Below are 13,203 nucleotides of genomic sequence, written 5' to 3' on the forward strand. Positions count from 1 at the left end.
CGTCCACACTCCGTCTCAGAGCCCATCGCCTCCTCCTCCTGCTGTATATGATGCTGCCGCCTGCCCAGTACCCTACTCTAGATGCCAGTTACTAATGCGGTCCACACTTTGTTCCAAAACCCCTCAACTCTTCCTCCTGCTGTTACTGCTTGCGCCTGCCCAGTACCCAGTACCCAGCTGTAGATGCCAGTTAACAAGGCTGTCCATGCCGCATTTTAGAAAGTTACAGCTAGCAGATAGGAAAAGGCAGTCCCCTACAAAGCAATGTCTCCACTAGCTACAGCTTCTACACTGTCCATATAGGTGATGGCCTCAACCACTAATGCTGTCCTTGCTCCGTCTCAGGGCCCACCGCCTCCTCCTCCCACTACCTATCTCTAGATGCCAGTTAACAATGCCATCCACACTACTCAGGGCCCACCTCCTACTCTTCCTGCTATTACTGCTGCCGCCTGCCCACTGTCCAGTACCCAGCTCTAGATGCCAGGCTAGACTCAAGCTCAACAGGATTTTCTTTCCCTACTGATTCCGCCAAGCCCCGTTTCCTTTCATGTGTTTTCACTCGATAGCAGGCCCTGAGATGGAGTGTGGAAGGCATTAGTAACTGGCATTTAGAGCTGGGTGTAGTGCATCTTTAATGACACCCCGAAGTGTGTAATCTGAAATTTGTGATTGAATGTAGAAGGCCACGTCTTCTGCTTCATCAATCGGTGCCACGCTTTATCAGACTGAATTTCTGTGTTTGTTACCCCAGAACTGGGAAGTGGGACAGCAGTCCCTCTGTATATGTTGGGGGGATGAGATGGGAAACACTGGTATATTTAACGGGAACCGAGAGGTCCTGGATGACCACATTGAGCCATGAAGTTATTGAGCTCAACAGATGTCCAGAGACTTCTCCGCAACAAGTATGTGGCCGTCCTGGGAGACTCCATTCAAGGATCTGTCAACAAGGATCTTGTGAAAATACTGCAGAATGATGAGTTTTGGACTGAGAGGCAGCTGAAACGACACGTTGGGGTATCTCTGCGTGAAATGCACAATGCCATAATTTACTGCCAAGTGCGTCATTACAGAACTGACCACCAACTTGTACGGTTCTATTTCCTGACCCCTGTTTCTTCGGAGTACATAGAGAGCATGCTGGCCAATTTCCAACATGAACATCAGTCCGACGTTGTCATCACTAACTCTTGTATATAGGATGTTATCAGGTATCATGAGCAATCACTGCAAATGTACAAAACCAACCTGGACCACCTGTTTATTCGGCTCATTGAGATGCTGAGCCCCAAATGTCTGGTGATATGCAACATGTCCATGTCTGTTGGATTCAAAGCTGGTGAAGTGCTAGAGTACCCAAATCCTAATGTGCGCTGGGACATCATAGAAGGGAATCTGCACCAATTGGATGTGATTGACTTGCACTTCCACTTACGCTTCAAGCTGCGCTCCAGGGTTAAAGATGTCACCCACTCGAATCAGCTGGCTCATTGGAAGTATACCTGCATCCTGATGGCTCATATTGATTAAGCCTGGGGCGTGCAGCAGGAACAGCAGGAAGAGGAGGCAGTGGGCTCTGAGACGGAGCGTGGACAGCATTGGTAACTGGCATCTAGAGCTGGGTACTAGACAGGCGGCAGCAGTATGAAGAGAAGGCGGTGGGCCCTGAGACGGAGCAAGGAGGGCATTAGAAGTTGAGGCCATCACCTATATGGACAGTGTCGAAGCTATAGCTATTAAAGACATGAATGAATGAACGAGATTTCAATCTGTCCCTACCTACTATGTAGGGAAACCACATGAAAGGGAATGGGCTTGGCGGAATCAGCGGGAAAAGAACACCCTGTTGAGCTTGAGTCTAGTCTGGCATCTAGAGCTGGGTACTGGGCAGTGGGCAGGCAGCAGTAAGAGCAGGAGGAGTAACACAGCCATCCACACTACGTCTCAGGGCCCACTGCCACTGTAGGGACAGTGGGAATCTCATTCATGCCAATAGCTACACCTTCTACACTTTCAATAAAGGATGATGGCCTCAAGCTGTAATGCCATCCTTGCTCTGTCTCAGGGCCCACTGCCTCTTCCTCCTGCTGTTGCTGCTGCCGCAGCCTGCCCAGTGCCCAGCTCTGGATGCCAGACTAGACTCAAGTTCAACAGGGTGTTCTTTCCCTGCTGATTCCGCCAAGCCCGTTCCGCTTCATGTGGTTTCGCTACATAGTAGGTAGGGACAGATTGGTATCTCATTCATCCATTCATGTCTCCAATAGCTACAGCTTCGACACTGTCCATATAGGTCATGGCCTCAACCTCTAATGCTGTCCTTGCTCATTCTCAGGGCCCACCACCTCCTACTGATGCTGTAACTGATGCCGCCTGCCCAGTACCCAGCTCTGGATGCCAGTTACCAGTGCTGTCCACGATCCGTCCCAGGGCCCACCGCCTCCTCTTCCTGCTGTTGCCACCTGTCAGTATTCCATTTATAAATATGGCATTACAGCCATCTAGGTGGCATTGATGATGCACTAGACCCAGCTCTAGATACCAGTTACCAATGCGGCCCCTGCTCCGTCTCAGTGCCCACCGCCTCCTCCTGCTGCTGTAACCTGTAACTTATAACAGAGCTGTGTAGCTGGCTAATTTTTTGACTGAAAGAACCCCCTCAGAGACCTCTGCCTGTACTCTGAAGCCTGTGTATGGCTTGTAACGGAGCGGTGAAACCTGGTGGCTAATTTTTGGACCAGAGAAACACCCTCATGTCCCTCTCTGCCTCTACTCGGAGACCGTATAAAATCCAGCATGTTCCCTTGAGCGCCCCATAAAATGGCCTTGCCAGCAACAGAAAAAAGACTTCCTTATTTTTTTTTTTACTTGTACAGTGTTGTGCAGAGCTGGGGGAGTCTTGACATGTTTTTTTAAATGTATTTATAGGCTGTAGAAGCTCCACACCGTCCCGAAAAACAACCCAAATTTTTCCCCTATTGACTTTAATGGAGTTTTTGAAAATTTGGGAATTTGACAGTCGATCACCCGAATAATTATGCATCATTTGTCCGAATAGCGGTCGAATCGAATAGTGAGCTATTCGACCAACACTATGTAGGGGCTTTGCTATTAATGTTTAAAGTTTGCCCATTGACGTTAATGGAATTTGCAAAACCGATTCGCTAAAATTTCGCGAACCCACCGTAAGTTCAAGGAAATTTTTGCAAGACTGTCAGAGGCCTTCTCACTCATCCTTAAACGCAAGTACTGCTCCTATTTTGGTTTGTGGTTCTTGCTCATGTGGGGAAGCAGGAATGTTGTTCCAAATGTGATCCAGCATGTCCTCTGCAGATCTGCCTGTGGCACAGGATGCAGATTGCTACGCACCCGTCATCGTCTTTCAGCATTAAAAAGGACCACACCGGAAAGGTGCATGCAACCACACTGCTGCTCTTTTTCCTTGCCTGCCTCTGCATCTGCTGGGTGCCCTGTGTCTGCTCCAGCTCCATCTTCCCCACGGTCACATCGTCTCTGACTGTTCCCCTTCTTGTGCCCACTCGTCTGTGTGTTCTTTGGGACTCACATGAGGCAGATTTGCGGCCCCTTCTATCCCCAGTCTGTTGCTTCTGCCTTTCCTCTATGTCTGTTTCAGAACTGCTGCCAGCCCTTACACGTACCGGTGGTTCCCAGGTGAAATCACCATCATCATCATCATTCTCATTTTCATCTAGGGCAACCTCTGCAAATGCAGGCCCGATCCAGAACCCTCGCCCAGCAAGTGCTGACCACACTCTCCAAGGGTCTCAAAGTCTGCCTCTTGCTCTGAAATTTGCACTGACAGGTCCTCAGGCTGTTCGTCAAACAACAAGGGAGTCATCGGGAGGTACAGGCGCATTAGCCACGCTAACTCCTGTCTTTGCTCCTGTCATGGCTGTGCTGAACTTTTTCTGTAGCAAACTGGCTTGTTTGGTAAATAGCAAGACTGAAACGAGTAGGACAGAAATGTTTTCTTCAGCAAAATGGCTTTTTTTTGGTAAATAGCCAGGAGTTATCAGACTGAAATATCTGTATTTTTATAGAGTAGGACAGAAATTTTTCTGCAGCAAACGGTCGTTATTGCTAAAAAGGACCAGGTAGCATCAAAAACTGCAATATCTGTATATATACAGATATACAGAAGGCTCTTAACCTGTCCCTGTCACAATCCATGTCTGTCCTTGCTTCTATCCTTCACCCAGAACTCAAGATAAAGTGACTAACCCCTCCCTCATTCCCTGTTTACATGTCTGTGCTCAGATCTCTCCTGATTGGGCTGCTGGTTCTTGCTGTGCATCCTGGGAGCAAATGATTTGCTCCCAGCCGTGCCATTCCCACCTCGTTTGTTTAACTAAATTAAATTAACCTAATATAATGGTATTTGTTGGAATGCTGTTTTAAATGTTTTATTAAGAACATTGTGTTAATTAAACACCCTTTGTAGCTTTAAGTCAATCTGAAATTTTGTTCCTGAGATGTAGGTACACATCTGGTCAGTTTCTATCAGTTCCTTTTCAATAAACTATAGTTGTAGAAATGTTGGTGGTTGATCTGGCAGCGGAAGTCACTATCCCACTTTATGGTAAATTTGTCCTTGCACCGTGAATGTGGATGGAAATTCAGACTGATGTGGTGCCAAATTATGACATTTGGTAACATGAGTTGCATTTCTGATGTTATTAGGAAAATGCTTTGACTCTGAGGTATTTGCTGATGTGTAATTCCAAAGTCTTTTGTGGTGGTGTTTCCAGTTGGCAGAGTTTGACTTTCCCTTTTTTGCAGTAAATACCAGAAGACTCAGATTTAAACTTCTTGGCTTGACAGTAACTACAAACCATTTACATTTTTCCAATTGTAACACTTGCATGCTGCGAGCAGTCTTTATGTGGATCATAGTGGAATCCCTTCAATGCTAAGCTAAAATGTAGTCCATGATCGTCTGGATCTTTCTCTCATTTTGTGTACTCGGGTCTCATGCTGTTGTACTTTCTCTGAAGCTCTAGATGTAGTAGCTCTTTCTCTCATTTCCTGTAGTCGGGTCTCACGCTGTTGTACTGTCTCTGAAACTCTAGATATAGTAGCTCTATCTCTGTTATCCTGTAGTCGGACCTCATGCAGTTGTACTGTCTCTGAAGCTCTAGATGTAGTAGCTCTCTTGCACAGCATGACAAGTCTTCTATTCCTGTCCTCTGGATTTTCTGGGATATGAGTCTGAGTCATATGTCTAGCACATTTGTTTGAAATGTGTCGATGTGTTTCCTAGTGATCACATACACACATCTATATATATAACACATACATCCAAATATAGCTCTGACATATAGCACAGCGCTGTACAAAGATCAGCGGTGCACTCACATGTCTGAATCATATGTCTAGCAAGTTTGGTTGAAATGTGTTGATGCGTTTCTGAGTGATGGTGGAACATAGCAAGTTTGGTTGAAATGTGTTGATGCGTTTTTGAGTCATGGTGGAACATACATGCACGCATACATACATAAAAACACATATAATTTTATATATAAATATTGTACTTATACTTTTAAAACCTGTAAAAAAAAACATTTCTTTTATTTACGTAACACTATTTCTTTATTTGATGTCTTTTCCTGAATAATATAGGATTGCAATAAATATGTACTTGGGCAATGCCAGGTAATCAGCTAGTATGTTATAATAATTTTCCCACATGGCTGAGGAGACCATAGTTTGCATTAGTAGTCCAAATATTAGCTGCTCCTCCCTGTCGCTTACTGATTTGAAGAGATTTACTAGTAAAGGGCACCTGGAATCATCCTGGATTGGTGGAACATCATCAAATGTTGCTGATTCTTTCTTTAAAGCACTGAAGTCCTCGACTAACAGGACATATTTTAGAATCTGAGAAATGTTTTCTCAGATGGCACAAAACGCAGGATTTTTTCCCGTAAATGGGAATGGTAAATGTAAAAAGAATGGTAAAAAGGGAAAATTGTTGTCCTGTCATACTTTGTACTGTCAGGAGGAGTTGCCAGGAAAGGAAAACTACAAGTATGACAACATATTCATGTATAAAACGGATAGACCTACATAATAATTTATATGGTTACCTATTGTTTGTGGTATCTGAATCTTTGATTATAGACCTAATTTATTAAAGCTCCCCAAGGCTGGAGAAAATACACTTTCATCAGTGAAGCTGGGTGATCCAGCAATCCTGGGATTAATTTCCTAAAAATAATTTGCTATTTGTTAGACAATTTATTCAATCCCGGACCAGATACATTTCAGGTTTGCAAGATCACCTAAGTTCACCAAAGGAAGTGCATCCTCTCCAGCCTTGGAGAACTTTAAAAATCAGGCCCATAACTAGAAGGTGTTTCATGTTTTCATGACTTTTACATAAGTGCCCATATTCACATCTTTAATTAATGCCAGTAAATGCGTATAGCTCAATCATGAAGATTGCTTGCAGCTGTAGTGAGCTTTGGTGATTGGTGCGCACACACACAGCATACTCTACAAATACTTTTTAGGGTTCAGTCCTGTTAGACAATTTTAGGAGGTGTAGATTGCAGGTAAGTGGTGTACTGGGGGATTGTGACACTAATATTTTGCTACTCTTCCCACAACAGGCTTGTATATGCATATGTATCATGTTAGTATCAGAGATGCAAGTTGTTTTTTGTGTCATTTACTTTTTAACATCTTTTGTGGTTGTTTAGGATACATTAATTACTATTGTCCTCATGGTTAAAGTTGTCTTTCTTTCCAATATTCAGCTGCTGGTAAAGGTATGTAATGTCTAAATTGAATTTACAGTTCTGTTTCAGTCTGTGTTTATTTTGTTTTCTTTCTTTATTGTTGCTTTTCATTTCTTTGATTTTTTTATGTCTTTCTTATGTTTGCTTTTTCTCCCCACACAACCTTCTCATATGTGAGTGTAGGGATGCAAACTACATAGACACCTCCAATACAGAGCTTTCTACTACAGGGATTTTGAACTGCCGTCATTTCTCCCCACCCCACCATGTTTGACCTTTTTACATTTTTACATTGCAGGGGTTTGCATTTTATGTTTGGTAATTTTTTTTGGTATTTTATTCTCTTCAAGATGTTTTACTTTTTAATTTCTCCTTTCTTCTGGGAAATCTGGAAGGGTTTTCTCCATGCACACATCTGTCAAGTCCTGATTTTCTGGCAGTACTTGTTCATCCAAGTATACTTGGCTCTGCTAGTCTGTCTGCATGGTGTGTTGGTACTAATTGTCCTTGGAAACTACTGTGGACATCTCTTAAACAAACATGTCTATGCCTCTTTTTGTACCATGGAGTGTGACCGTATAACATCCAGCTCAGATTTCTTTAAACCTGTGATTTGTCTTTATTATTTACATTTTTTTTCATATATATGTCATGGATTGTTTTTCTTAATATTTAAAGCATCTCTTTCGACACTGTTTTGTCTGTACAAGAACTGGGTACTATGTAATGTTTGTCTAAATGAAATGTGATCTCCAGTCTTTTATATGATGGGAGGAATCAAACCCAAAAACTAACACAGAGAGAAAAAAGGAAGGCAGTTTTATTATGAATGTCTTAGCTCCCTTGTGTAAAAGTCAGTTAGGTGTGGTTTTGCCTGGTCCTATTTTCATCATCAGTTGGGTTAAAATAGGTATGGAACTGACTTGTTGTTCTTTATATAACACTGATATTCTAAAAGTGTTACATGAAAGCAAGACACAGAAATGTATACATGTTTAGAAAGATGAGAGCAATCCTAAAGCACAAAATTTGATTTAAATTCACCTTATGTGCTAATTGCATTTAAAGGGTTTATAATTAAAAGTGAATAACCCTTGTAGGTTACATTTCAGTAGGATTACATGGAAGATTGACATGCTCTGCAGCTTGGCTCCTGTCACTCACAGGAGATTCAGCTGTGCACATGAAGGGAAGCAGCTTAGCAAGGGACAGCAAGGACACAGCGCAGGGGGCACAGCACATCTTTGGTATGTTTAGATATGGTAGAGATTGTTAATCATTTCAGGAGTCACTTCAAAGGATTCTTCCTGAATTCTATTTAAAATAAAAAAACAACATATTAAAGATAAAATCATACTTGTTCAGCAAAGCAAAAAATGTAGCTCTAGGAAATCTCTGTAGGTTACATAGTAGGTTAGGTTGAAAAAAGACATAAGTCCATCAAGTTCAACCACTAGGGAAATAAACATATCCCAGATATAAAACTCTATAAGACATAGTTTGTCCAGCGGAAGGCAAACAAACATTGATACAATTTGTTTGAACAGGGGAAAAAAATCCTTCCTGATTCCATGAGGCAATCGGATGTACCCTGGATGTCACTGTTATTTTGACTTTAAAGCTTTAATACCCAGTTATATTCTGTGCTTCTAGAAAAAACTACTACTGAAACTACTTCCTGAGGAAGCTGATTCCACAGTTTCACAGACCTTACAGTGAAGAATCCCTTTCTATATCCGGAGCTTAAACTTCTTTTCCTCCAGATGCAAGAGTGCCCTCTTGTTTTTTGTAATGATCTCAAAGTAAATAATGGGGAAAAGAGTTCTCTATATGGCCCGATAATATATTTATACAGGGTGATCATATCCCCCTTAAACATCTCTTCTCAAGGGAGAAAAGATTCAGTTTAACTAATCTCACCTCATAGCTGAGCTCCTCCATTCCTTTTATTAGCTTAGTTGCCCTAGGTAGAGGTGAAATGAGCAGAGGCCCATTTCTCACAGGCACAGGCTCTCATAAGCACAGCTGACACAGTTCCGACTAACAAACTATTAGCATTACATCATCTACTAATGTATTTGTGAGGAAGAGGAATCTGCATACAACACAACTGATGTCTAAACTGTATATGCTGTCATAAAGTCACTTGAATGCTAATTTATGAACAGTCATCAATGAATTTTGAACCCTTATGTGATTTTACATAATATCTCTTGATATAACTTTGCTTTTTGTTTTGGCTACAACACTCGTTTTTTATATGAATATTTCTTTGCCACATATACTACTATACTAAAAAAAATCCTTGTAGCATATTTGCTGTCATTGACAAGGTTGTCCACAAACGCTGTTTAGTAGATACATACAGTTGTGTTATATTTTGAGTTTCCAAAATTATTTTTATAGGTTTAAAGGCAAAAAACAAATACATTATCATTTTCACTTATTGACTACTTGTAAATATGTGGTCTGGAGCTGAAAATCACACTGGGGTTAATTTACCAAGTCTGTGCTTGTCAGTTAGAAAAGTCAAATATCACTCTTCAAGGAACAATTCTGTTTTCACTTTGTATCTACTGAAGAACAAGTAATTGTCCAGTCGAGTTGACGCAAAATTTTCCCAACAGTGTTTCTAGCCTAGTGAATAGACTGATTTTATCTTCCCTTTTGGGGATCTAACCCCTGACCCTTAAGTAGCTATGGTCTTTGCTGTAGCAATAGAAGTTTGCCTCTCATAGCTATAAAGCCTAGTTAAGTATATCTGGACCACTGGCACTCCTTCACCCTACACCATATGTTTTACACTAAGCTTTTATTTTTTTGCCTTTTGTTATTTTATTTTTTTTATCTACCTAAACTTCTGAAGTTTACATTTGAAACTTCAATCAACTGTTAAAAAACAAACAAACAATATTAGTGAAATAGTGGAAGTGCCACAAAATAGAAGACAATTACAAGCTGATATTTACAAACAAGACCTTGCAATATTAAATTATGTTTGTAAAGTGTGATTGCTCTTGAAAAAGTCTTAGCAAGTTTCATAAATTCCTCAACTCTTTAGATATGGAAACATATTACTCAAACTGAACATTCCAACAAAGATCTCTAAGAGTCAAAGACTCTGTGAAACCACATTTTATTTGACAAGTCTGATTTTCTTTGTATTCAATGGCTGCACAAAGGTGTTAACTGGGTAAGGCCTAGAGAGAGCATTTGGATCAATAGGCTCCGGTAAGTTTGTGAAATCAATTTTTTTCTCTTTACAGAGATTAAAATTGATGTGACCTATGCTGTGTAACTCCTAATATTGCCTGGGGTGACAGAAAATTTATCAATTACCTATTGACATCTTTGAAGGCCTGGAAAAAAAGCAATACTAGCTAAGGAAACTGGAAAATTATCATGCTTTCTTGATTTAGCATTCCATTTTACAGAAATTCTCAGAATGTGCTGCTATTTAGATAAATTATATTCAACTCCAATAAAAGTATTGCTTAAATTGATTATGTATTAAATCCAAAATTCAATTCAGTTCATATTTTCTGTTTTATTTTTTTTTTTTGTTGAGTAACAACAGGATCTGTTTATAGTGCCTAGGGAACAAAGAAAAATATGTGTCAGTGGGAAGGGGATTATTTGAATAGGCAAGTAATCCAATGTATAGAATGACCCCAATGGACTAAAGTCAATTGCCTGTCTTTTATCCTTGTTGTCTACTATTAAATATGTTTAAATATATCATTGAAGTCATAAACACGTCTGTATTTTGAAACGTTGGGGGGAATTTAAACTGTAACTCCAACGACGTGATGGCAGAGGCACAAGCAAGTTTCACATGGTTGGAGTTACAGGCCGTCATGAAGTGTTTTTTCTCCAGGGAAAGTTAGCAAAGGACATTCACACGGAGATTTCACAAACACTGGGGGAGAAGTGTCCTTCCTACAACACTGTCAAAATCTGGATATCCATTCTGTTTTTAAATTGGATTTAGACAAAGTCAACAGTTTTAATCTAATACAGAAACATTTTATTTCAGCATAACATTTTAGAATTGTATCAGGCTTTACTGCTTTGCATTGCCTCTTTCTGATCAACATGTATCTACTTTTATTAAGTGTTAATTGCCAGATTTTCACTTAAAGTATGTAAAACATTTTTTATGATCAACCCATCACTAATTTAACACGAACAAATCAAAGAGCATAAATATACAAAGAATAGTGGCCTTACATTCATAATATACAAAGTTAACTGACTGTCTTTGCTCAAAGTTTTCATTTTTCAAAGATATAGAACTTACATTTATTATTAATAGGGAGAATTAAAGTTTAAAATTAAAGTACCAGATCAAAAAATATATCATTGCTTTACATAAATGAATATGCTTTTTGACGTTTGACAAGCAAAGTACCAATGTTACTCTATCAAATATATAGCACTTAAGATTTGTGTTAACCTTTTAAATGCCATTCAGTATCAAGGAACTTTCTGGGGTCTATTTATAAAGCTGTGAATCTTACATTCTCCAAACATTCTTTGGTGGAGAATGTTTGGAGAATTTAAGATTCACTGCTTTATAAATACTTTAAGTGAAAATCCGGCAATTAACACTTAATGAAAGTAGATACATGTTTATCAGAAAGATGCAATGCAAAGCAGTAAAGCCTGCTATAACTCTAAAATGTTTTCTAAAATAAAATATTTCTGTATAAGATTAAAACTGTTGACTTTGCCTAAAACCAATTTAAAAACAATCAGAATTCTGATTGCTTTATATTGCATTTTCATTATAAATGGAAACCTATTCTATACCTTTCCCTCAAAAGTGGTTCACTTCAATTTATATAGTTTCAACCACGTACCTTTAGGGAATGGTGTACAATATGATCCAGAAATGTTCCTATTAACAATGCATATTATATACTATACAAATGTCCTCACAATAAAATCAATCCATTTTTTCATAAGATTTGTCGCAAATACAAATTGCACAAAAAACTAAATGTCCAATTAAGTCTTGCTTTTTACAGTTTAAAACTCAACCAGAGGCTGCTGTGACTTTGTAATATTCCCCATTCATAAAAGTGCAGAGTAGAAATACAGTATAAAAAATAATATTTTCCAGACAGTATCAACCATACTACTTCCAAGATCTTAATTCGACCTTAAAAAGGAACGAAGAATTATTTTTTTTAAAACGCAATAATTCAGGTAATTTTTTGCAGAAGGAGATAGGTGATGTCCCTTAACTCTTACCTGTATGATCACTGGATATCTGTCAAAAAAGCTGGGGTACACATGCCAGGATACTCAGCAATCCTGGCTTCCCCATCCAATTAAGGTTGCTGAAGGTTGTCTACAGGAAGTAATCAAGGGAGAAAATGGTGGCACCCTGCAGCGGAATGGGGACATATATATGAATATAGCAGATTTAGTTCCATTTGATTTTTAAAAATGCTACCTTGAGTGTAGTCATCAGTGGGAACCACATATCTACCTGCTGTTGAAGGAATTATAGTTTAAAACAAAAGGTTAATCAAACTACCAGCTTTCTGTAGCTTTAGGTACTTAACAGAAAAAAATGATCAGGATAAAACCTATTTGGAAGCAGTTTATCATTCCTCTTACCAGGCCTAATGCATGGGACTGTATACCCCACCCATACCTACCTCCCCTTAGTATATAAATTTTACTAAACAAAATGGCAGCATGTTGAATAAGAGCACACAACGCTGATTGTGATAAAAGGTCAGGCTGCTGCCCCTTTATTGGGTTAAATAAATTGAACTTGGGTGACAACGACAGGGTGAGGGAGCGTGGGGCCCTCTCTCAGCTACACAGGCATTTAAAGGGTATATTAAAATGTCACTGCGCAGTTGGTTTCCCTATAAATGTTGGGCTGCCAATCAGCTAAAAAATGTACAACAAAACTGCCCAGCAACAGGCACCTCCACAGATTCTTGTGCCTGGCAACTCAGACAGCGTGATACCTCAAAAAAATGAAAATGGAAGGAAAGCAGTCTAGAAAAAACTGCCACCTTGAGGCAGCAATTAGCTAAAATAATAAATGCATTTATTAACTGACACTAAATCAGAAAGAGGGGTGCCATGAGTAACAAACCAATGTGGTCTCTCTTTAAAATTCTCCAGGCATATTGTAAAAAAGCTTTATCAGGATTGCATAGACCAGCATATGCTTTCACTCTTTGTTAATCTATTCCACTATAGTGAAGAAGCATCTCCAAGGAAAGAGTGCAAAATGACTTTTTACATGACAAGGCTCTTCCTAAAAACAACTTTACATACATGTAGTGTTTTTCTAGATGTAAAAATACATCTATTATTGAAATTATAATGGATTTTTACCAGGTGTCCCAAATGTTTTATTCTTTATTTTATTTATTTATTTTTTTGCATTTTTAAAGTTATTCAAAGTTCTTTT

At 39.5% G+C, this 13,203-nt stretch overlaps 1 protein-coding gene across 1 annotated transcript; it reads left to right on the forward strand.

Moving 5' to 3' along the window:
* Positions 1-861: 861 nt before the first annotated feature.
* Positions 862-1,608, forward strand: LOC140322417 (PC-esterase domain-containing protein 1A-like). The gene is given in 1 exon segment (XM_072398986.1): positions 862-1,608. A coding segment is annotated over 1 exon segment (747 nt).
* Positions 1,609-13,203: the final 11,595 nt, after the last annotated feature.

Source organism: Pyxicephalus adspersus, chromosome 2 (genome assembly GCF_032062135.1).
Source record: "Pyxicephalus adspersus chromosome 2, UCB_Pads_2.0, whole genome shotgun sequence".
Taxonomy (NCBI): domain Eukaryota; kingdom Metazoa; phylum Chordata; class Amphibia; order Anura; family Pyxicephalidae; genus Pyxicephalus; species Pyxicephalus adspersus.